This window comes from Panthera onca, chromosome C1 (assembly GCF_046562875.1).
Source record: "Panthera onca isolate mPanOnc1 chromosome C1, mPanOnc1 haplotype 2, whole genome shotgun sequence".
NCBI classification, from domain to species: Eukaryota; Metazoa; Chordata; class Mammalia; order Carnivora; family Felidae; genus Panthera; species Panthera onca.
In genome coordinates, this window is record NC_138346.1 from 181,209,646 (window position 1) to 181,235,632 (window position 25,987).

The 25,987-nt window shown below is 35.9% G+C and overlaps 1 protein-coding gene across 4 annotated transcripts in view; it reads left to right on the forward strand.

The window, feature by feature from the left end:
• Window positions 1–25,987, forward strand: part of FAF1 (Fas associated factor 1) — a 529,381-nt gene that overhangs the window by 358,425 nt on the left and 144,969 nt on the right. For 3 of the 4 annotated variants that reach the window (XM_060621411.2, XM_060621415.2, XM_060621412.2), the window contains 4 exons: window positions 7–102; window positions 9,706–9,832; window positions 10,720–10,858; window positions 11,772–11,853. In XM_060621411.2, the coding sequence (XP_060477394.1) occupies window positions 7–102; window positions 9,706–9,832; window positions 10,720–10,858; window positions 11,772–11,853 (444 nt within the window). The remainder of the gene's footprint in view (window positions 1–6; window positions 103–9,705; window positions 9,833–10,719; window positions 10,859–11,771; window positions 11,854–25,987) is intronic. The other variant, XM_060621414.2, reaches the window with a different exon arrangement.

Genomic DNA, 25,987 nt, shown 5'->3' on the forward strand with positions numbered 1-25,987 from the left:
TTACAGATGTGTCTTGCTGAATCAGGGCTATCTTATCCCTGCCATCGACTTACAGTGGGGAGGAGATCTTCACCTGCGCAGACCCGGGAGCAGTCCGAAGAGGTAAGCCTGTTTGCCAGCTTTTCGGTGAATAGGAGGCCTGTCTTTCACCGACCTGCCCACTTCCTATTCTTTTTTATCTGCCACACAAATGAATAGATAAAGTTAATGTAGCGTGAATAAAGTCTCAGTAAATTCTTGAAGACAGAAACTTTTCATGCGAGTTTATTGCTAATGTGCTCCTTCTTGGTGTATAAGTTTCATGTTTCAACAGACAGAATTCAGGTGAATTGGTTGAAATGAATTTTACTTAGAATTGACAGGTTGACTAAAGGGTTTTCTTTGCTGCTAACTATATAGTAGAATACAGTTATTAGGACTGATCCTGAAGGTCCTTTAACTCCTGGAGTTGGAGCACTTTCTATGAGCCAGATGTTGTGCTCAATACTAGGTAACAAAGATGAATAACACTGTTTCTATACCAAGGTGCTCAGAGTCAAACATGGTAAATTAGCAAATTAATAATAATGGCATAATGTAATAAAAGCAGTGATAGCATATAGGGAGTTATAAAAAGAGAAGAGGGGCAGATAAGATTCAGCGTGTTTGTGTACGGGATGTGTGTCTTTATGGGTCTGAACAGTGTTAAAAGGCAATATCTTTTCCATGGTTACAAATAGCACTCTGTGTCCAGCTATGACTTTGGATACAAGGGAATGGGGAAAGATAGATTGTACATTACAGTTTAGCTTTTTAAAAAGTTTTTATTGAGCTTTTTTTATTGAGCTCCCACTGTGTGCTAAGAAAAATCATCACCATGACTTAAAAAAGTGTATGTGATAGAGGTCATAGCTAATAATACAAAAAAAATGTTACTTATTTCATTCAGTGTTTCAGGCTAACATATGATCCAAGTATTCAACAGATGGACTAGTCCAGTCAAACCTTTTTCCATTTACATTCTATACAAAATATAGTTGCAAATTTTTATTTAAACTGACTATATATTTTGAATACTTATTGTGGAAGCTGCCACAGGACCTTTCCAGCCATCTTCTGAATATGTATTTATGTCACTTAAATATGTGAAAGAGAAATTATATTGTAGTCCCTGCTCATCCTGTGAAAATGATAATTTGCTGCTCCGGTTTTTAACGTTTTTTAGAAATCCACAAGAAAGAAAAGGTTTTCCTCTGCTACAAATACTACTGCACTGTTTTCTTGGGCCTCTAAAAATGTTAATTTCCTTTAAAGAGGCCACACTATTTTATTCAGCATTTTATCTCCCTAATCCTCATGAAAGAAAACATAATATTGAGTTTCACTGTTTGGCAGAAATTGCCAGAAATAATTTATTGAAATATTTCTTTCTTGAGGCGCCTGGGTGATTCAGTCAGTTAAGCGTCCAACTCTTGATTTCAGCTCAGTTTGTGCATTCAAGCCCCACATCAGGCTCTGTGCTGACAGTGTGTGGCCTGCTTGGGATTCTCTGTCTGCCCCTCTCCCTCTTGTGCTTTCTGTCTCTCTTTCAAAAATAAATAAATAAACATTTTTAAAAAAGAAATATTTCTTTCTAGTGCTTGAGTATGTTTTTAGTGCTAAAGCAGGTTATGCTCCAACTCTTTAATGGGTAAATCCACTACATTAAAATGTGGCCAATTAGCTCCACCCCATTATTCTGTGCTCTGAAAGGTGACAGATAACCTGTTTCACTTCATTTTATTTCCTTCTCTCACTCTCACAAATATGTGTTATTTGGCCAGACCCTTCAGCAAAAAAGAAGTCAGTGCCATATAGTAAAAGGAGTGTTGATGAGGCTGGCACACTCTAGGTTAGAGAAGAAGTAGAGTAGAGTTAGGAGGCTTTGCTAAACTAAAGAGTCACAGTCTTGGGAGTATCTAAAAATGTGATTATTTGGGATGAAACTATTACTTTTCCTTCTCTGGCTAATTGTAAATATCACCCTTTCAGGTGGCTGGTGAGAAATGGACGGACAAATGTGACTTGGGCTTTTATGCTGTCCTAGAATTATACAACTGAAAGGGATTTTTTAATTTGATTTCCAGTCTTCTCTCCATTCATCCCTCATTCATTTAAACATTTATTTAATGTCTTCTAGGTGCTAAACATTAGGACCATAGTCTGTATGCTGAAAGAGCTCACTCAGAATATACCTTCAAAATATACCTGTGTTTTATCTCCAGTAACAAAATTCTGTTTCATGAGGCAAACCAGTTCCATTGTTGAGCAACTCTGTCTGTTGATATCTTCCTTATATTAAACTGGAACCTGTGTCCCTGCAGCCTCCATCCAGTGGTTCTGCTTTTTTTATGGTTTTAACCCTTTTCCTAAATGATTTCATGTTTCAGGACAATTACCATTTTTCTATTGACTGTCTTAAGCCTGGAGTTAGGAAGCAGATACTTGAGATCAGTAGTTAAATTTAAGTTTTGAATATTATGGATTATAGTTATTTGTCCTCTAGCTGGGGGAATTTTGTTTCTCATATCCTCCTTCTGGTCCTATACCTATATTTTTTTATGATTATTCACCATTTTAATTTCCTTCCCAGCCTTCCCTGCCCCTGACCACCTTTTAATGATCTTTCCATACCTCTGGGTACCTAGCTAAATATCTCCCTCTCCTTTTCCCAGGTGCTTAGGTGAGACAGGGTAGAGACCCATGGACCCAGTCTTCTGGAGAATTACCCAATTCTCAGTTGATAGAGAGGGAGGGGTACCCCAAGAATAAAAAAATAAACTTCAAATGTAGTTGACTAGTTAATTAGTTAATAACTTCAGTTAGGGAAACATCTATTGAATGCTCACTATGAGCTAGTCAGATGAATATAACCTGGTAATTTCATGTTATATAATCAACGAGAAAATTGAGGCAAGCACAAGATACTAGGGGAGCACAAATATGGGGGTGGGAGGCACAATGTTCAAGAATATTTGCAAGCAAAAGCTGTGTCTGCTTTATTCACCTCTGTAGCCCTAACACCTAGTGTAGTACCTGGCCTGTACCAGCCACAAAATAAATATTGGTGAGTGAATATTTTTTTTAAAAGAAGGAGAGAGGGAGGGGTAGGAGGAAGAGGAAAAGGAACAAGTTGGGAGGGGAGGAGGAGGAGGAAGAAAGACTAGAAGAATTTATATCCAAATCAAATTATAAAGAATAAAGAACAGTCACCCAAATGAAGAAACATAGAAATAGAATTTCATTCAAAGGAAACAACATGGTCTGATGCAGTATATGCACAGAGATGAGTGCAGTTTGGTGTCTGTGCAAAATAAAGTGGAAGACAAAGATAAGAGATGAGGTGAAGGTGAATAGGACTTATAGGTCAAGTTGGGAACTTGAAATCTAGGCAGCCATAGAAGACTTTTAAGTATTTTTTAACATACACATTTTAGAGAAGAGCACTTTGGCTGCTGTGCAGAAGCTAGATGTAAGGGAAGCAGGACTGGAGGCAGAGAAATAAGTATGAATCTATTTTACCAGCACAGTTAAAGGATAATGAGATCCCAAACTAGAATATCATTGGTAAAAATAGAGAAGGATATGGATTCAGGAAGTGTTGTGGAGGGAAAATCAGTAGGACCGGTGACTGATAGGATCTGTGGGAGAAGAGAAAAGGAAGAGATAAGAATGATACCTAGGTTTTTTGGTTTAAGTGATGGAAAAGATTCATTCAGTATTCATCCAATAAATTCTGGTTACATGCCTCTTTATGCCTGGTACTGGTCTAAGTGCCAGGAATATAGCATTGAACAAAGCAAAGTCTTTCCATTAAGGAGCTTATACCTAACAAAATGAAATTGAACACAGATAATTGCCAAAAATCTGTATTTCAGTTTTTAAAACTTGGTGAGACAAGTATTTAGCTTGTCTGCCTGTGGTGCAATGCCACATACTGCTAGGGTCAATGCCATGTATTGCTGGAGGAGTCAATAGTATGTGGCATTGCACCACAGGCAGACAAGCTAAATAGTAGTCTGGTTCCTTCTGAACATTTCCATCTGAGTGCCCACTGCAGATTCACTCTGTACGAAATTGAACTTACCATATCTCCCCAGAAACCTATCTCCTCACCCATATTAATAATAATCATTGTCAACCCCAGCCAAAAACTGTTCATTCCAGTCACTAAGAGACCTGCTATTCTTTGAAACTGCACCAAATGAACTGATACCTCATGATTTTTATGACCCTTTCCTTTTGACTATTCAGATAGGGATATTTTTATGTCAGCATCAAATTTATTACCATAATTTATTAGTTGAGAAATTTCTTGCTATCAGAGTTTATGTTCTACCCATTATCTTGATTTTACCCTTACTACCCTTTCCCACAACAAGGGAGGAGCAAGGGGTCTCTATTTCATTTTTATCCTCTCCCTCTATTGGTTCCTTCTTTTTATCCTAAAAACATGTTCAGGTCTTCCCTAAAAAAAAATATTCCTTCGGGCTTTAATCTACACTGGATGACTATTTCTTCACCTTCTATTCACTTAACTGACTACAGTTTGGGCTTTTTTCTACCAGGTGATTTAAATTGAATTTATGAGTCAGATACTCATTTTTATAAGATGCTATGTCATCTCTTTTCATTTTCACAGCAGCCTTTCTGGGTCAGTATTAGTCACATTCTATAGTGGGGGTGCAAAGACACTTGCCCAGTGTCATACAGAAAATAGTAGAGCCAGGTCTTTCAGTTATAAATTCAGGTTTCTTTCATGTGGTTTTTTGTCATAATACCTAACTAATAACTACCTAATAACTCTCTCTTCCTTGATTTTCATCCTACTGAACCTGTTTATAGTTCTTGTCTGCATTGAAATTTTCTCAGACCTTGCTTCTAAGATTTCTCTCTCACTTTCTATATTTTTTAATATAAAATTTATTGTCAAACTGGTTTCCATACAACACCCAGTGCTCATCCCAACAGGTGCCCTCCTCAATACCCATCACCCACACTCCTCTCCCTCCCACCCCCCATCAACCTTCAGTTTGGTCTCAGTTTTTAGGTCTCTTATGTTTTGGCTCCCTCCCTCTCTAACCTTTTTTTTTTTTTCTTCCCCTCCCCCATGGCCATGGCCTTTTGTAGCAACGTGGATGGAACTGGAGAGTGTGATGCTAAGTGAAATAAGCCATACAGAGAAAGACAGATATCCTATGGTTTCACTCTTATGTGGATCCTGAGAAACGTAACAGAAGACCATGGGGGAGGGGAAGGAAAAAAAAAAAAGAGAAAAGAGGTTAGAGTGGGAGAGAGCCAAAGCATAAGAGACTGTTAAAAACTGAGAACAAACTGAGGGTTGATGGGGGGTGGGAGGGAGGGCAGGGTGGGTGATGGGTATTGAGGAGGGCACCTTTTGGGATGAGCACTGGGTGTTGTATGGAAACCAATTTGACAGTAAATTTCATATATTAAAAAATAAATTAAAAAAAAATAAAAATAAATAAGAAAAAAAAAAAGGCCATATTTCATTCTTTCTCATTGCCATGTAGTATTCCATTGTGTATATAAACCACAATTTCTTTATCCATTCATCAGTTGTTGGACATTTAGGCTCTTTCCATAATTTGGCTATTATCTAACTTTCTAATTTTTGACAGCTAATCTCTTCATCTCTTGTACTGTTTTTCCTTCTTCACCAATTGAAATATGTATATATATGTTTACATATTTATATATCATAATTTTATATATATCTATAAATATACATATATATTTAATTTTTTAATGTTTTATTTATTTTTGAGAGAGAGGGAGACAGAGTGCAAGTAGGGGAGGGGCAGAGAAAGAGGGAGACTCAGAATCTGAAGCAGGTTCCAAGCTCGAGCTGTCAGCACAGTTCCCACCGCTACTGCTCAAGTATAGGCTCTCAAGTCCTCTCACTTGGAACTTTGAAATAAGTTTTTCTTCTCACATCTCCAAATCAAAGCTGCCATATGCCAACATACTGCCCTAAACACACGTGTACACACACACAGAGAGCCATCAGAGGTGTTCCCTTGAGCAGTCCTCTGCCTAAAAACCTTTTGTAGTTCTTCTGTTGCCATCAAAGTCCAAATACCAATGCCAGTTTAAGGACTGCTGCAACGTAGTTCCATTGAAAATTTTTGGCCTTAATGCTAGTTCATATTCTTCTCCCATATGTGGGGTTGATGATTCAGTTTGCTTTCCTGAATTCTTTATTGATTTTCTAAATATCCAATTCCTTGCTTGAATTTTTTCTCTGCCTAGAGTACAACTTCCTCCCTACCAGTCTTCCATTACATACTGTGTACAACATTGATACCTCTTTTAAAAGTATGGGTTAATCCTGAGAAACTTAACAGAAACCCATGGGGGAGGGGAAGGGGAAAAAAAAAAAAGAGGTTAGAGTGGAAGAGAGCCAAAGCATAAGAGACTCTTAAAAACTGAGAACAAACTGAGGGTTGATGGGGGGTGGGAGGGAGGGGAGGGTGGGTGATGGGTATTGAGGAGGGCACCTTTTGGGATGAGCACTGGGTGTTGTATGGAAACCAATTTGACAATAAACTTCATAGGTTGAAAAAAAAATAAAAGTATGGGTTAAAATTACCACTTGTGTGAAGCCTTGCACAGTCTTCTTCACTGGTGCTAGAGTAACTCTTTTATTAGCCACAGCCTTTGCTTGTACTTTTATTATATCTCTTATCACACTGAAAAGGACACATCTGCAACTAAATTATACCTTTGTACAAGTAGTTGCTGAAAGGAACATCTGCTTCAGTTATAAGCTTGCCTTAGTGCCAAGTATATATAAGTCTAAATTTTGTCTCAAAGTTTGGTTCTTTCTCCTCTAGGAAGTTTGCTCTGATTTTTCTCATTACCAGTGTATTAAATGCTCTCCTCTGAACTTTACCTGTCATAACGCTTATCATTAGATATTATAATTATCTGTATATATTATATAGTGTTCCATAAGAGAATATAGACTACCTTGCATACAGGTTCAGGCAGTGTGGCATTTACTAGGGCTTTGTAAATGTTTTTAAATAATAATGGGAATAAATGAATGCCAATAAACAGGCAAAATAGAATCACAAATTTTTTTTAGCTGCTTTTCAAATTCTGAATAAATAACTTCTCTGGATTCAAAGAATTTTAAGTCTGCCATGACTAAACCAAGAGATTATGTATTCTCATCAGCAAACATTAATGAAAAAAAGATTGTTTATCTCATTTTTAGAAAAAGCTTTTCCTAACCTGTTAGATGACTGATAAGAAAATGTGAAGAGATTGGGAGTTCCTTATACATAATTAAGTAGCTCATTCTTGCACATACTTCAATAATTCATATTTGAAATATACTTTTTTCAACAAAATTGGCTTTTTAGATAACTCCCTTTGAAGATGTTGTCGTTGTAGGATTCTGCTTTCTGGGTCTTAAGAGATTTGGGAATTCTACACTTTATGAAGACAAAATGAATAATGGGTTAGTTACATAGGCACAAAATTAAAATCACTATCTTAGTATGATGTAAAGTCCTGTTGTTAGGGAAAGGGGCTATTATTTGAAAACTGGATTAGGAGAAGAAGTTTAGATGTAGGAGAGTGAGTAAGGTAAAAGGAGTAAGGAAAAAAATGGTATGTAGAACAATCCTTTTCTCTTTACTCTCTGTGTCCTGCAACACTTCTTCTTAACCTGATGCTTCTTAAAAGGAAAGATGAATGTTAGGCAAGACTAAGTGACAGCTAAGGTGAGAGCTTAGCTGATAGAGAATGTGTGGTTTGTCATACTAGACGTTTGTTTCTTTCCACTAGTCTATCCTGATGGAACTGTAGTGTACCTTTTAGATCCTGAGCCTTTACTTGTTTAAGACTGAGCCTCAAAGTTCAGGGAACTTCGTGCTCCAGATATTTGCCAGACTGAAACATAGCGGGGGAATTCAGACACAGTAATGGTCCTAGTAAATGTGTTATTTTGTAAAGGATGCTCTCTCACCACTTTGAAATGAGAAGGGGTTTTTGAATTTTGAGGCTATTGAATTGCTGAAATCCGGAGGAGATCTTGGCCCTACAAAGCAAAACACTCAAGTAGGATTAGAATCCTAAGTAGAACCAAGGTGTCTGTGAGAAATAGTAATTTGGTCAAAATAGCAGATAGACTGCTTAGGATAAGGACCATTCATTTTTACTCATGCAGTAAGTATTTGTTCATTATCTTCTCTATTCAGGCCATTGAGAAGTCTGTCGTTCAGATAAGAGGGAAAAATGTTACAATTCTGGGCATCAATGCTTGGTTATGCCCAAGAAGGAAATGCTAAGCTGAGTCAAATGTAAATATCTTGGCTTTCTTATTTGGAGCTGTTAGACTTGCTGGATCAGTTATTTTAAAAAATTGTTTCATAGTGTTCTGAGATCCTTTGGAGGTACCCCAGCTATCAAAGGGATATGAGAAAGAAAAGGCCAACGCCAGGAGCCTTAGGCTCCCCATTGCCTTCTCCCCTGCATCAGCCAGAGTGGCCTTACTTTTGTATATGGTATGCATTGTAATTTTACATAATATTTTGCCATGGGGCCAGGGGAAAGAGGTAAAACATTGATAAGAAAGATCTTTAAAATCTCTTCTAGCTTTAAAATCTATGATTTTATAACTGTCTAAACTCTAACATCCCTCTAGCCAAGTTTTATGAGTCTTTGATTCTTAGTTTCCCTTGATGTTTTCCTGGCAAATATTTATCTCTAAGTTAGGCTCTTCTGCATAGACCAGAATCAACTAGTTTCCCCATTTTCATAGTTTAAGTGCATAGTACCGTATTTTAAAAAGATAGAAATTTCATTTATTAAATAGTCTTTATAGATTCTATTTACTGAACCTAGTATAGACAGGCATTTAGCCAGATACCTTGCTGGGACCCTCTTCTCATTCAAAGCATAAATATTTGTCAGTATTCACAGTTTGGGTGTTTTCGATCCCAGTATTTTTGAAATTCTGTTCTTACCTAGAGATTAGCAGCCTAGTGCATTTTTTTGAACCTGATGTTTTTAATTGTAATACTTTAAATCTCAACGGATGTTGCTGAAAACAAAATAAACAGCGTATTTATTGGTGCCCAACATGTAGTAAATGAACATTTACTGAATCATACATCTCATATTTAATAGCCTATACTTTACAAAAAGCTTTCATATATAGTGTTATTTCATGTTATCTCTAATAACACTGAGGAAAGTGTACCATTTTTCACTAATGAGAAATTTGAGAACCACTGCAGTAAGGAAGTGGCAATTTGAAATAGAGATTACTGTGAGCTTTTTAAAAGACTCATATAGCTTGCTTTGTGTCTGACCTCTCTGTACCCATCTCCTCATTTATTGAGCAAATATTTATTGAGCACTTACTTGTGTACTATGTGCTGGGGATAAAACAGACAAAAATCCCTGTCTTCATTCAGTTTGTAAGCATCCTTCATTTTCCCTCAGGTTCCAACCTTTAGTATAGGGGTATCACAGCAAGTTTAGAAATATGTAAGCCTTAAAATGAAAAATATTAAGATTTCCTCTAGCAAATGGCTTCTTATTTAATAAAACTATTATAATACTAATGTTCTATTGTAGTTATATAACTTATGTTTTGGAATTTTATTTCCTAAAGTCAATTTAAAGCTAATCAGGACTTTTCTCAAATAGCAAAGCACCGATGTTCATATGGTTAGTGATAGTGATGGAGATGACTTTGAAGATGCTTCCGAATTTGGGGTGGATGATGGAGAAGTATTCGGCATGGCATCATCTGCCCTGAGAAAATCTCCAATGAGTGAGTATTAATAGCTCTTTGGGTCCAACGTTATAATTCTACTCTCTACTGCAGAAACTTAGGAAGAACAATGAACTTAAAAATCTCTTACTGACTTTCCAGGTTTACAGGGAGAAAATTTAGCAAGTAGGCACATTATTCATTAGAACCAGAGCCTCTTGAATTTTTATTTTATTAACCTCAACATTTCCCAATGCTTCAGTAAAATTCATTAAAAATGTGAAGGAATGTATAGATTTGTTTCATGTGTATAATTAGTTATGAGTCTGTCTCTTCACTTTAAATCTAGAGCCTGATAAACAAATAGCTATACTTCTGTGACTTGACTTGTTTCCACACATCTTATTGGAGGTATCAGTTTTAAGAGTAGTATTGCTTTTCCATTCACCGGTATCACCTTTCGAAGGAAAGAAAAGTAAACTAAATGGGACATCTCCTTTTCTTTCACTCCACAAAATATATACTATAGAATCACAAGTGATACTATATGCAAAATTACCATTAAAATAAATCCTTAAATGGCTCATTTACTCAGTGAAATTAGGTAACTCCCTTGAGCAGAAATAGATGTGATATTTACTTAAAATTGACCATCTTCCTTATAAATAAGATTTTTAAGAAACTCGAGATCCTTTTTATATCATTTAATTACAAGATACCATTTTAAGACAACATTAAAATCCTAATGATGGCTGGCACATATTTGAAATACTTAAGATCGTGTCAGTTGGTTTTCCAAAATTTATGAGCTTGGAATTTTTTTAAGGTTTGATGAAATCTTCTAATGTATGTCCAGTTAAAATGTCTCCTCAGATATATCACAAAAGCTAAAATTTAATTTTATTTCCTCTTTATTGATTAAATATATTTCTTATATGTGGGATTAGATGTTACGTGGTTTGTTTTTTGTGTCTATTTGTTTTGTTTTTTGGTTTTTGTTTTTTCTTTTGTTTGTTTTTTAGTGCCAGAAAACGCAGAAAATGAAGGAGATGCCTTATTACAATTTACAGCAGAGTTTTCTTCAAGGTAGGGTTAGGACATTAAATATATAAAATTGATGTTTTTTTAATGCTACTGTGATTTTTCTGGAGCAATTTTAATCACAGATTGTCTTTAATTTTTCTGTGAAGTATTCAAAGTATGTGTTTCACTAGTAAGCCACTTATGCCACTTCAGAGATGCATTCATGTTATCTCTATATAGAAGCAAAATAAGTGGATTACAAAATGTGGATCAAATTAATATATTGACTATATTCCCAAAAGGACTATGTTATAGAATACTAATTTTTAGTATATCATAGGATAAACAAAAATATCCTTTAAAATAGTATTAAATTTAAAAATAATTTTAAAATTTTAAATATAAGTGAATTTTTCTTTTAATTTTTGTTTTGGAACTGTTTAACATTTCTTCTTTTAAGAGTCTACTATAAAATGTTTTATATGCATTTGAGATTCTTATAAGGTGTTTAAGTAAAGAAGATTTGAATATTTAACCCTAACTTTTGTTTAAATGATGTTTCTCTCTAGTTCTGTTTTCCAATGTAATATAATTTGGAAAATTTGCAAGATACAATTTTTTTCCCTCTCTGTTGGACTTCTGGAATAAGTTAACTAAAATGGAAAGTTAAGGCTTCTGTAAGGGAAATCTTATGAAAGTGGATAACCAAGAATCACTACTTATAAATACCATGGTTTTGTAGCATTTATTAAATCCATTTGCTAGATGTAGTTAAAATTCCAGTATTCTGATATAATCAGTATAGGCCAAAAAATTTCTAAGAACTAGTGAAGCCTTTAAAGAAATGTTTTAATGTTTGATCTGTACTTAAGAGATACTAGTCCCAACATTTACTTAGAAGATGCTGATTAGACTTGTGAAACTTTGAGGTAAATTTGAAATGTATTTTAATTAATAGACATAATTTTTCCTATAGATATGGTGACTGCCATCCTGTATTTTTTATTGGCTCATTAGAAGCTGCTTTTCAAGAGGCCTTCTATGTGAAAGCCCGAGATGTAAGTGCAATCTTAAACGTTTTCTGATTAAAAAGTGCATCTCCTATAGGTTTACCACCAGGCCTCAGGCAATGCTTAATGTTTTCTGTGTTTTTCAGATTGAAGACTTGATTTTGTTTGTGGTTCATCTACCATCCTAGTCATCACCAAGATGCCCATTTCAGAGGGGCAATAGTATAATAGGGTATTGCTGCCTCATGTAGATGGCTTTGTCAAGCTCTGAAACAGGAGGTTTTTTCGGGGGGGGGGGGGGGGAGGGGCAGGGGGCGGTGGACATGCTTAGAAGGGACCAGGCTACCTGTGTATGTTCTTTTCAGTTACATGATTGACAGGTTCTTGCTAAAAGAGGTTTCTTTCAGTCATTCCCTAAATGACCATCTAATAAAACATATCTAATAACTGCAATATTTTTTTCTCAAAAGTCACTTTAGACACAAAAATATAGAAATGGGCTTTGTGATGTTGAAATCAGGTAGACTGACACTTATGACGAATTCAGAAAGTACAGTGCAACAAGAATATTCTATACACTCTATATGTTGATACAGCAGTGAAGACCTCAGTAATCTGGCTCCTACCTATCTGCACGGCTTCAACTCTTCCTGTTCCCTGCCTTACAATTAATAAATTTAGTAATAATGTTCCATTTGTGTTTCCCCATAATCTTGCTCTTTGTTCATGCTTCTCTGCTGTAAGGAATGCCTTCATTCTGCCTTTACCTGGTTGACTCCTACTCTTCCTCTAAGACTTAGTTGTTCCTGACTCTTCCACTGTTGTCACTATTCCACCTCCTCCTTTAGTACTTTGTAAGGAAACCCTCTGCTCTTTTTATTGTTACATTTAACACATTGCTTACAAGTATTCTCTGTATATGTCTTCTCAAAAGACTTGATTTTCTTTTTGGCAGTGACTGTGTACCTACATCCCTATACATAGTAAATACTTTATATATTTACTGAATGAAGGAAAAAAAGAGAATGGAAGGAAGAACTAGTGTAGAGTGGAGGAAAAGTTACTAGAATTAAAGAGGGCAAGAAGTGTTGAGACTAAAGTGTAAGAATTCCTCCGAAATTCCTGAAATTCCTGTTCTGACCTAAGGAAAATTTCATCTTAAACAAATTTTTTATTTTTTTTTTTTTATTTTTTTTTTTTTATTTTTTTAATTTTTTTTTTTTCAACGTTTTTTATTTATTTTTGGGACAGAGAGAGACAGAGCATGAACGGGGGAGGGGCAGAGAGAGAGGGAGACACAGAATCTGAAACAGGCTCCAGGCTCCGAGCCATCAGCCCAGAGCCTGACGCGGGGCTCGAACTCACAGACCGCGAGATCGTGACCTGGCTGAAGTCGGACGCTTAACCGACTGCGCCACCCAGGCGCCCCTTAAACAAATTTTTTAAATGGACAATAATTAGTGATCAAACTTAGAGCAATCAATGATAGTTGAATGAAGTGGATTAAGAAACAGAAACTGTTCTTTACCTAAACTAAGAATAGTGGACTAGCCCATTATAAAGGCTTTTTTAAACATCTATTTTTTAACCATTACATTTATATTAAATGGATGTTATTTTGAAGAAATAAATATTTACAATAAAATATATTTGTAATAATAATTACAGTAGTATTAATATATTTGTAATATTTACGTGTTTATTGTTTCCATAAATACAGATTTATGGAAAATACTGAAAAGCAAAAAGGAAATATTCTAACATAGATTAACAGTTTTACGATTCATATTCTTTCCATTTTTTAATATATTTTAATGAGTCATTTTGCGTGTATTTAATATTATTGTGTCATGTTATAATCCTGTTAAAATAGCTTATTTTCACCTTTTAACAACATGATCATTTGCTTAATTATTTTATAGTATTTTAACTCGTTATTAAAATAATTCTTAATACAGAAAAAGTAAAAAGAATAGTACAATAAACATCCAAATCTCTTATACTTAGATTTAATAATTAACAAATGTTGCCATATTTGCTTCTTCCATATATAGACATCCCAAAGTTTCAATGCAGATATAAGCCTTAGTAAACTTCATTCTTTTTTTAATGTTTATCTTTGAGAGAGGCAGAGAGACAAAGAGAGACAGAGTGCGAGCAGGGGAGGGGCAGAGAGAGAGGGAGACACAGAATCTGAAGCAGGCTCCAGGCTCTAAGCTGTCAGCACAGAGCCTGACTCAGGGCTCAGACCCACGAACAGTGAGATCATGACCTGAGCCAAAGTTGGATGCTCAACCAACTGAGCCACCCAGGCACCCCAGCCTTAATAACTTCAAAAGTTTAACTGCCAAACATTTATAAAAGAGCAGCATTTGAAATGTAATCATTCACATTTTTATACTTGTTTAGTTTTGTGATTTTGATAAATTTTTATGATAAATTTTTGTTTCAGTTCTTCTCTGAAAATGGCAAGCATTGATTAGAACAGAAAATAAATGTAAAATTTATTATTCAAAATATACAAAAACAAACAAATATAAAGAATTTGAAGTTTCATATGATTTTTTTTTAAGTTTGTGGCAGTTACATTTTTGAAATAATTAAAACTTAAACTGCGTGATACCCTTGTATATTCATTATTTTGGTTAAACCATTTTAAAGTACATTACAGATATCATATCTTATGCCTAAAAAATCTATATATATTTTCCAAAAAATAATTATATTCTCCTATATAATCACAATACCATTATCACATATAACAATTAACAGTAATTTCCTAATATCATCTAATATCCAGTGAACATTCGGACTTCACTAGCTGTTCCCAAAATGTCTTTTTAACTTTTTTTTTTTTAATCACAATCTACTCAAGGATCACAAAATATATTTTGTTGTTGGATTTCTTAAATTCCTTTTAAACAAGCACCCTCTCCTTCCCAGTCCTGTTTCCTCCCCCTCCCTCCCCTCAATAACATTTGCTTTGTGAAGAAATCATGCTAGATGACTTACAGACTGTTCCAAATTCTGGATTTGTATAATTGCTTCCTTGTGATATTATTTAACTTGTTCCTCTATCCCTGTATTTCCTGAGAAATGGATATCAGGTCTAAAAGCTTTGTCAGATTCAGATCAAACTTTTCTTGCAAGAATGCTTTGTAAGTAATGCTGAATACTTTATTAAAACAGGAACCTAATAGGTTATAGAGTCTCTCATTGTATGGCCATGTTATTGTATTTAAACAATCACTTATTATTGGACCTAAATATGGTTGAAAGTAGTTGAAGTAACTGGAAAATGTTAGGGCCTTTTGTAACTTAAACTATAGCTCCCCAAATAGCCATAAATATACAGTACAAAATAGACAAAAGAACTTGTTCTAAATGTCTTATATAATAAACTGGCATTTGGATTTATTCAAACTGATTATCCAGGGGAACACAACTCTTGCTTATTAACTTCTGGATATGTCTAATGAAACTATTGATTGTTTGCTTTTGACTAGTGTCGGTGTTTTAACAAATGAAAATCATTGGGATGATTTTCATTTGTTAAAGCAAATTTCACATTTGTGAAATTAAATGTTTTGCCTCATATTAGATTCATACCAAAATCCACTGACCTCTTTGGATTCCTAAACTGTCTTTATCTTTTCCCCCTCATCCAACATTTTCTGTCCTCATTTCTCTTTTACAAGTTAAAGAACAACTGTTTACACATTGTTACTACATTACTATAAACTTACATAAAATTTATCCACATAATGGATAATTTATTCAGAATTAAATCTAAGCAGATACATTTATTATAGTCATCAGCCAAGTTATATATATCTACTTTTAATTAAAGAGAACAGGGTCCACATAGAAATAATACTGTTACTATAGATTTATATGGTGCTGTATGATTTATAGAACATCTTTCCTATACGTATCTCATTTGAACCCCACAACAAACCAGTGAGATAGGAGCATATAATGTCAACATTCCCATTGTAAAGATGAGCAGGCTTAGAAACACAATACAGTTTAACCAAAGCCCATCAGTAGTAAGTACTGGAGGCCAAATAAGAGCTCAGGTTCCAACACAGGTAAGTGTGATTTACACCATACCACTGTATTTCAAAGTTCATCTCTCCTTTTCAGATTTCACATTTGAGACTTAAAACACATCTTTTTCAATATTATTTTATAAAACTTGTGAATGAAACATTTTTAAGAAAACAGTTGGCCGATGTTCACATATTTTAAAAGCAAGTGTGACAGATACTGTGGCATTCTTACTAAATTTCTTTCATCTTAAATATCACATGTTTAATTTAAACTGTGGGAGGCACATTAATTTTACCAGGGCAACAGATGAGCCTCAAGCACCAGCATTCTTTACTTGAAGTGAGAAATTGAGTTCCAAGAGTAAATAAAAACAAGATTGAAGGTTTAAATCCTCTGCTAGGCTTTTTGAACTTATATACTCATTAAATGTTTATTGGAGTGGTGGGATTACAAAGGATTTGGGGAGCTTCATCAACTGGTATATAGTTAATCACTAAGTAAAACACTACATTTGATAAAGTGTTTCTCACGATGCCACATTCAATCCATCTTAATGAAAACTGCTCAAACTGATTTCATTTGAGAGTACTTGATGAAGAGAGTGCCCATGGTTCTTTCTGCCTTTTTCATGAGAAATTTAAAACACCGTCCAAAGCAGAGCTCCAACTTTAGTAAAATAGGTATTGTAAGTTCTTGTGTTTAAGTATGTTGTGACAGAGACAGACTTCTGGCAACAGGTTCATCACTTTTATGACCTCCTCCTATGCCCTTAACTGTTAGAGATGTTCATGCACTTGAGGGCCATAAATATTTATCACATGCCTACTAAGGACCTGGACTATAGAGCTTTCCTGCCCTTGAGATGCTCGCAGTTTAATGGGGAGGATAATATAAACATCCATATAGTATAATATGCTATAGAAGCAAAGAGGAGAAGTATTTCATCTACCTTAGAAAGTTTAGGGAGATTTCTTGAGGTACATCTGACCTGAATCTTATAAGATAAGCAATACTTAGCCAAATAACAAAATTCTAAACAGAATAAAAGGTCAAAAGCAAAGACAAGAAGATTAAAATTAGAGAATTACAACCAAAAAATTAAGACCAGGAGAAAAAAATGCAAGACAGTTGGATTACAGGGCTGGGAAGATCAGCAGGGGCCATGGCATGGAAGGGGCTGTGATTCCTTGTTATTACCTGGCATTTAAAAGATATTTATTGAATAAAGCTTATATTATCTTTAGATAAGTGAGAGCCAATGGTTAATCACCTTAATTAAGGTTGCAGAAGAGTTACCACTGGCCACACCACAATTTCCTAGGAGTTTTTTTCTTTTTTTTAATATTTATCTTTTTTTAAATTTTTACAAAGCCTTCACAAAAGCTGTCGTATCAAGAATTGTAATAGCAGCACCAGTTGTGTGTCAGCTGCTTAAGATTTTTTTTTTCTATTTAATGAAGATTTTTTTTAATACGAAATTTATTGTCAAATTGGTTTCCCTACAACACCCAGTGCTCATCCCAACAAGTGCCCTCCTCAATACCCATCACCCACCCTCCCCTCCCTCCCACCCCCCATCAACCCTCAGTTTGTTTTCAGTTTTTAAGGGTCTCTTATGTTTTGCCTCCCTCCCTCTCTAACCTTTTTTTTTTCTTCCCCTCCCTAATGGTCTTCTATTAAGTTTCTCAGGATCCACGTAAGAGTGAAAACATATGGTATCTGTCTTTCTCTGTATGACTTAGTTCACTTAGCATAACACTCTCCAGTTCCATCCACGTTGCTACAAAAGGCCACTTTCAACAATACCCAAATTATGGAAAGAGCCTAAATGTCCATCAACTGATAAATGGAGAAACTGTGGTTTATATACACAATGTTTATCTTTTTTTGAGAGAGAGAGACAGAAAGACAGAGTGCAAGCAGAGAAGGGGCAGAAAGAGAGGGAGACACAGAATCCAAAGCAGGCTCCAGGCTCTGAGCTGTCAGCACAGAGCACAACAAAGGGCTCGAACTCTTGAACCAGGAGATCATACCCTGATCCAAAATCAAGAGTCAGATGCTTAACTGACTGAGCCACCCAGGCGCCCCTCCCTAGGAGTTTCCTAAAGATGGTTCTTTTTCTCCTTATTGCCTCCCTACCTCTTATTCCTGCTACCTCTGAATTCTGTACAAAAAAAAAAAAAAGTGCCCTAGAGAGTGATTAAACATTTGTAATAACTAAAAACCAACAGCACTAAAAATCTCAGTGCCACGGTTTATCTCCCACATGAAGCGTTGTTCATTTCCTAGCATCCCCTTGGGAGACTGGGCTTTGATATCAGTAATCCTGTTACACCTCCTTAGATCTTGACTTCAGACCCAGTGCTGTTTCCAAATATTACACATAATTTAAGGAAACCAATGCTCAATTCTTAATTTCCCACTTAGTAATTCTGTGGCCCTAAACAAGTAATCAGCTTGTTTCTTATCTGGGGAAGAAAACCAAAAGGGAGATGATGATACAGTTTTTTTGAGGATTAAATAGGATGCTATCCTTAAATGCACCCAGCACTATGGCTAAAGTGGTGTGAAGCAATTTGGGACAAATTTGAAATGTTTGTAAAATAACAAAACTGATTTATTCATACAATTTATGAACTAATTCTAAGAATAATTCCAGAAAGGAATTTTGAGAACCCCTATATAAGTGTTTACAGCACTAAAATAACTGCTTTGCTTTAACAATGTTTGTTATCAAGATTTATTACTTTACTTTAAAAAAATCAGCCTATTTTAAAGTAATGCTGTTTCCACTTCATGTTTAAAAATGTAAATACCATCACTGATCAATATTTTTCTTGAAAAATAACTTCTTCACAAATCTGAAGCTACAGCCATAGTTGGTGAGTTTCTATCCCTCCATTATCCAGAAAAAATAGGCAAACAAACTTATTTGTGGTTTAGAAAATATGCTCAGTCTCTTCATTTTGTCTTTGTTTTCTTTTCAATTTAAATTCCTTAAAGTCAGGCATTGTCTTTAGAGTAATTTTCTATGACAGCTATGACAGCATCCTGCACATGTGTGAGATAAGAACTATGATGCTAATATAACTTTGCTATGTATGTTTTCATTGTTGTAAAGAAAAAAAAGAAAGAAAATAATACAGGTACGTTTAAAGTAGAAAACAAGTAACCACATAATTCCAAACCTGAAAATAATTACTATTAAATGTTATTTTACTATTAAATGTGTGGTTGTTGGGTTTTTTTTGTTTTTTTTTTTTTGAAAGAGAGACAGAACAAAAGCTGGGGAGAGGGACAGAGGGAGAGGGAGAGATCTTAAGCAGTCTCCACGCTTAGTGAGTAGCCTGAGTCAGGGCTTGATCCCACAACCCTGGGATCATTACCTGAGCTGAAACCAAGAGTCAGATGTTCAACCAATTCAGCCACCCTGGCGCCCCTTAAATGTGATTTTTTTTTAAATCTCCAAATATGTATATCAGAAAACATGTTGATATGTTTTACATAAATGAAACCATACTAAATACGCTGTTCTGTAATTAGATGTTTCCACTAAATATCTTCCATAATATAAGAAATACAGATTAAAACTACACTAATACATCATTTTCACATATCATAATAGCAAAATTTTTTCTGCATATATACCTAAGCATAGAGAAATAAGATAAATACAAGGATATTTATTACAGCATTGTTTATAATAGCAAATAATTCGAAATATCTTAAATTTCATTCATACAGTGGAATACTATGTGACCATTAAAAACAGTGAAGTCACTTTATATATATTGATGTGGAATGATGTTCAAGATACTTTGTAAAGGGGAAAAAGTGAGATGCATAACTGTGTAGTATATCTCCTTTTGTGCTATAAAGATTATGTGTGTACATAGATAGACTATTAAAACACACACACATACACACCAACCCCCTACTATGACTTTAACCATCCTGGGTCTCAAATATATGTAATATGGCACACCTGGCATTTCAGATAGATGTACATTTCAGTACTACAAATCCCAGTAGGCTATCCTCTCTGGGTTAAATAGACTGGACTACAAGCTAATAATGAAGGCTCTCCCTGACCTTTGCATGAAGGCTAGACTAACAACCTCCATGTCTTCTTTTGCCTTCATGCCTACTTGGCCTTCTGAAAACAGGGTCCTCTCCTCTCTTCTCACTAACCAGGTGTACAAGATGGAGCTTTCTAAAGGACCAGTTAGGTCATTCACATTAGGCCAGTGTTAGTTACAGTCCCTTTAAGTATAATTCAGGGCCCACTGGAGTCTATGAGAGTCTTTCTGATGGGCCACAAACTAATCCATAAATGGATATCTTGTCTTTAGATCAGTGTGGAGCCTGCTTGGGATTTTCTGTCACCCTCTCTGCCCCTCCCCCCACTCACACGTTCACTCTCTGGCTCTCTCTCTCTCTCACACAAAATAAATCAAATTTAAAAAAAAGAATTACCATATGCTTAGCCTTAGCTTATTTTTATAATTTACATTGTTCTACTGTGAAATCTGCCAGATAGTACTTGACAGTAGTAAAAAGTTACTGAACATGTTTACTCACAAATCATTAGAATTCCTGTGATTTTTCAGCAAGAATGCATTGTTATCAATATACTTCAAAAAGTACTGTTAATTTATCTTTAATTCTTTATGCTGTGGTTCCCCCACCCCCTGGAATGTGGAAATGATGTGATGGATAAGCTATGGGTTCTTCTTCTCAGTGGTCTAAAAGTGGGAAAAGAAGTATTTGTGTACCATTGCCTTTCAAACTGTGTACTTCACATTCATTCACATTCGTATTATTCTGCCTGCTTAACAGACCACAGGTTAACTAGGGGTAGTGTTATTCCTCTCAGAAGAGAAGATGATAAAATCCTGCCTGCACTTTTATGAGGCTGCTTTTCCAGTCGTTGGTACTGCTTCTAGGTGTTCACCTGGAAAACCAGTGAGATGAGATCTTTGCTCTGGCCTGCAACTGCCTACTTTTCTTGCCTCCATACTCCCTCTCACAACCTCCCGAAAGAACTCACCTGCCTCTCTACATTTTGTGATAATAGCCAATCACTTGAGCTTCTAATTTCCTTATTTGTAAAAACTTTAGTCACATGGTGGCCTTCCTCAAAAATACTTTATGACTTGAATATTACACTCTGAACAATGAAAACTGATAAAGCTTTGTCCCGGTTAATGTTGGTCAGCTTTTTTATGAAGAGAGTTTGATTTTACTTTAGGCTTTTTTCTTGGTTTAACTGTGACTTTCATATGAGAATTCTCCCTGCATGAGGCTCAAATACATTTATGTTCTCAGGATTTCAGAGTGCTATCCCAACATCTGCTTCAGGAAGTGAGAGTAAAAAGACACCATCTTGGCATCACCTCACCTTCAATATCTGGCTGTTTCCTTTTGGAACCTCTCCAATTGGTTGCTGATTGTTGGTCCCCGAACTCAGCTTTGGGAACCAAAAATACAAAGTGTCATGACTTTTTCCACAAATCAATCTACACTGATTCTTCACTCTTTAAAAGTTATTAGCTTGGAGTTCTTTGAACATATCAGGCTACTAACATTACTGGGCCTTTTACCAAACTTTTCTCTTTGCTTTTTCTTCTTTTTATTCTTATTTTCCTTATTACCACCCAAATTTCAAATTTAGCTCAGTTATTCCCTTTATAACGAAGTAGCCAATCAAAGTTTATGCTTAAACCCTAAGACTGCCTCTGTTATAGGACTCATAGTACCACTCCCATCTAGACAGAGTGTTGAACTTCTCACCTCCAGAGCTATATGGCACCCAAAGCACAAAAAAGTGAAGTAGCTTTCCCAAGGTCACATAACCGGGAGGTGACAAAGCAGGAATTTGAACCAAATGGCATGGCTTCATGCTGTCTGGCCTCTGTTCTCACCTGTACTTATCTTGAGTTTCAGTTGGATGCTGGGCTGGATCTACAAACATTCATATACAGGGATAGGATTATAGAAGTAGGCAGTGACTGGAACAATCCTAATTGGAGCCTAGATTTAAAACAGTAAATAAAACAGCTACAAAGGACATTTTGAGGTTGTCGGGGAAATTTGAATATGGACACTATATACTTGATGAAATTGTAACAATATTAAATGTCTAGAGTGTGATAAAAATATGGTCATGTAAGGGAGTGACCTTGTTTCTCAGGAGACAGACACTGAAGTATTTAGGGTGGATGTGTCAAGATGTGTGTAGCTAAACAGTATAGTTTACTAAACAGCAACTTTGAATGTTTCAGGGAAGGAAGCATACAATGAATGATAGAGCAAATATGGCAAAATGTTAATAATTGATAAATCTAAGTGAAGGATTAGTGTTTATTGTTGTGTCAGGTCTTTGTATCAATAAACCATTCCCAGACTTAAAACCAAAAAAGTAACAGTGATGGTGATTCTTAATGGTGATGAAAATCATGATAGAAAAGAAGAAAACAAAGTCAGGTCCCAATATACATAAAGGAAATTATTTTATTTTTAATGTGTTTTAATTCTTACACTGAAAAATCTATGAACTACCATTTATAAAAATGATAGCAACTTTAAAATTACTAAATACACAGACTGGACTTTCTGGTACTCAAAAAGAAACTAGAAAACTTCCCTTTGAGTCCATCAGCAAATATTTTCTGAGTGTCTGCTCTATGCCTGGCTTATTTTGAGACATAGCCAGCTCATTTCTTCCAGGTCTAATGTTCTATGGTTCTGTAATGCTAAGTGTCTAAATACAATAGTTCCTGTAACTCAAGGCCACATCACATTGGTTGCTGTCAGCCTGGCATTTTCCTAAGCATCAACTTAGTACCTTAGCTCTTGGATTTTACCTTATTTTATTTTTTTAAACGTTTATTCATTTTTGAGAGACAGAGAGCAAGTGGGGGAGGAGCAGAGAGAGAGACACACACACACAGAATCTGAAACAGCCCCAGGCTCTGAGCTGTCAGCACAGAGCCTGATGTGGGGCTCGAACCCACAGACTGCGAGATCATGATCTGAGCTGAAGTCGGCCGCTTAACTGACTGAGCCACCCAGGCACCCCAGCTCTTGGATTTTAATGTAAAGATTAGTGAGGCCCTGAAGGCAGGGACACAATTTAGCATATAAACACTATTGCTAGTAGGAGAAATAGAGGAGCTTCATAATCTTTAATACATTTTCTTGGCTATCATTTCTTTTGAAATTGCTTTCAAATCCTTTATTTTACTTGGATAATTCTGGAATCTTCATCTTAACACCTACATTTCATTCAGCACTTACTTTGGGCCAGATGTTGTGAATAGGTACTATACCCACTTTATCCACAGTCCTTGGAATAAACACCCATCTTGCTCCATGGTCACACAGATGGTAAGTGCAAAATTGGATTTAGCACAGAGCTTTTTTACCTTTACACTATGTTACCAAAACCTAGATCACAAAGAGGGAGTCTGAGGAGAGTGTAGCTGGTCTGCTTGCCTTTGTCGCCCAGACTTAACACCCTCTGTGCCAAATTAGAAATACAAATAAAATGTAGTTTCTTTAATGTCCCATTCTTATCACTTATCTTATGGTACTGCAATTAAATTTTTGCTCCCCTATACACTGACAACCACCCCCCCCCAACTCTTTGAAGACAAGGGAACTTTGTTTTATTCATCTTTATATTCTCAATGCCTAACACATAGGCACTCCGTAAATGTTATTGAACTGAATTATTAATGGACCAAAGGGAAAAATGGTTATAGTTATGGAAAACAAAACATTTTCTCATGCTTTTTCAATGTACTAGACGCCCTTTCTTCACAAAAGCAGTTTTCTGATATGCTGAACCCAGTTCTCACTGTTTGGACCTGTGTTTAATTGAGCTCAATAAAATAATCAGAAATCTGTGTCTCGGGCTTATTTAGCTGTGCCTATAGTTTAATCAAAGATTTATGTAGTCCATATTCAGTAGCATTTGCATATTATTAAGAGTTTTCTATTTTACTAAGTATTTCTGTCAAAATAGCAGAAGAAAAAATTTTTGTTGAAAGCATATTATGTTAGAAAGATCATTTTAAGATTATTCAGTTTCCCTTTTCAAAGCTACTCTGGGCGTTCCACCCCCCCACCCCCAGCCTGAAGATTCTCTTCTGATTACTCTTTTTATCATCTCCTTTCTCACAGTTTAGAGCTTAAAGTGAGAATTTTTTTTTAAGTGTGTTTTCCTGGCATCTCATGTTTAACAGTGTCAGGGGTTTGTGTCCCTGGAACGAAAACTGTTTCTCCAGAGCCTTTTTTCTCTCAGCTTCCAGTGAAAAGAGGGGCGAGGCGAGCCAGTCGCTTACCACAAAGCAATGCCACCACAAAGGAAAGATTAAGGGTTTAGAGAGAGGTCAATGTGGGTTTTTCTCTAACTAAACACTTTCCTAAAGTTTCCTTGTGGAAAAATAATGAAGTCATCTCAGAGTTTTTAAAGAATTTTTATTTCTTTTTCACCGTCTGCATTCGCTTGTCTTCTCAGCATGGATGTTTAATCTTCCTAGGCTTTGTGAATTGGCCCAAATGAATAAGTAGTGAGCTGTCTCTCTAGGAGCTAGAGGCTTATTCTAAGGGCCTAATCACTGAGTAAACACATCTTTGCCCTCCCTCTCACAACTGCGATATAATAGTCGAGATTCTAGCACAGTAACCTGGATATTGCAGGGACCAATGCTTTGAAATGCAGAGTGGTTGATCCTCCAAAACAGACAGTGCCTGATCTTCGCCTGCCTCTTTCTTCTTTTTTAAATTAAATATTGCCAAAGAGATGCTGTTTTATTGCTTGATATTGTGCATTAGTGCCCTGGATTTCCAAGTTTAGTTTCAGTCAACACTGTCGGCTGCACTTATAGGGAACTCTGCATGTTGGGTTTCTTAGTAGCCTCTTCGGCACATGTGTGTTTGGTTTGGAAGAGCATTTAAATTAAATCAGTGAGATAGCAATGTAAATCGCTAATCTCTTTCTCAAAGTCTAAATGTTCCATTGCAGCATTCTTGAGAGAAATGGGCGTTTTAAAGATTTAGCCATTGCCATTGTTTGGTTAGAAATATGCTGATTTAAAAGTGGACAGCTCTCTTGTTCCCAGTGTCTCATTAAATGTAGTTGCTGAGATACGATCAAGCAGAATTAGAGGTTGACATCCCTCTGTCTATTCAGCTAGAGAGCTCCTAAGAAGAGGAGTTCTGAATTTGTTAGTGCTGCCAGGTTCATGTTCCTTTTCCTAAAGCAGATTTCTAGATTCTTTTGCTGAAAGTGGTTTGGCATTGCTGCTGCCATTTGGTATCTTTTTTTGCCAGGGGTTTGATAATCAGCATTCAAGTTTCTTTCATCAAACATGCTGAGACCCATGCTAGCTGTAGGGATGCAAAGACTGAAAGAGACCCAGTCCTCACCCTTGAGAGACTTTGTCTAGAGGGGAAACTGGTAAACAATGATAATACTAATGGGAAGAGATAGAGGCCCAGAAAAGGAAGCTGTTAGCTCTGCCTGAGGGAATCAGGGAAGGTTTCATAGAGGCATTTGCTTTGAGCCTTAAAGGATGAGTAGGAATTTACCAGATAAGTATCTCTCCCAACTGTGAATCTGATTACAAACTTCCTAGAAACCAGCTACTGTTACCTGCAGACACCAACATGGATGAAGAAACCCAGAGTCTGTCTTGTTGACCATTTTATCACCACTGCTTCCTACTAGTCCTGACACAGTATTTCAACAAATGCTTGTTGAGTGAATGATTAAATGAGTTGACCCATGGAAACAGCTACTATTGGAGTAACTGAGCTACTTATACTCAGGAATTCTGTCCTTATTCCCATTACACATTGTCTCTGAGGCCCAGGAAGCACTGATGTATGAGCAGGGGCCAATCTGGCATCTTCATATTCTATGAGCACTCCAAGCCTTGACTACAGTGTGGTTGATTTTCCTGCTACTGCTGTAGTGCCAAAGAAAGAATACTAGGCTTAGAGTACCATCAATTTGGCTTCCAGTCCCAGATGTACTACTTACTTACTAGTTGTGGTAGAATTTAGGACAAGTCTTCTTTCTAAACCTCAGTTTTCTTATCTGCTAATAAACTTAAGAATA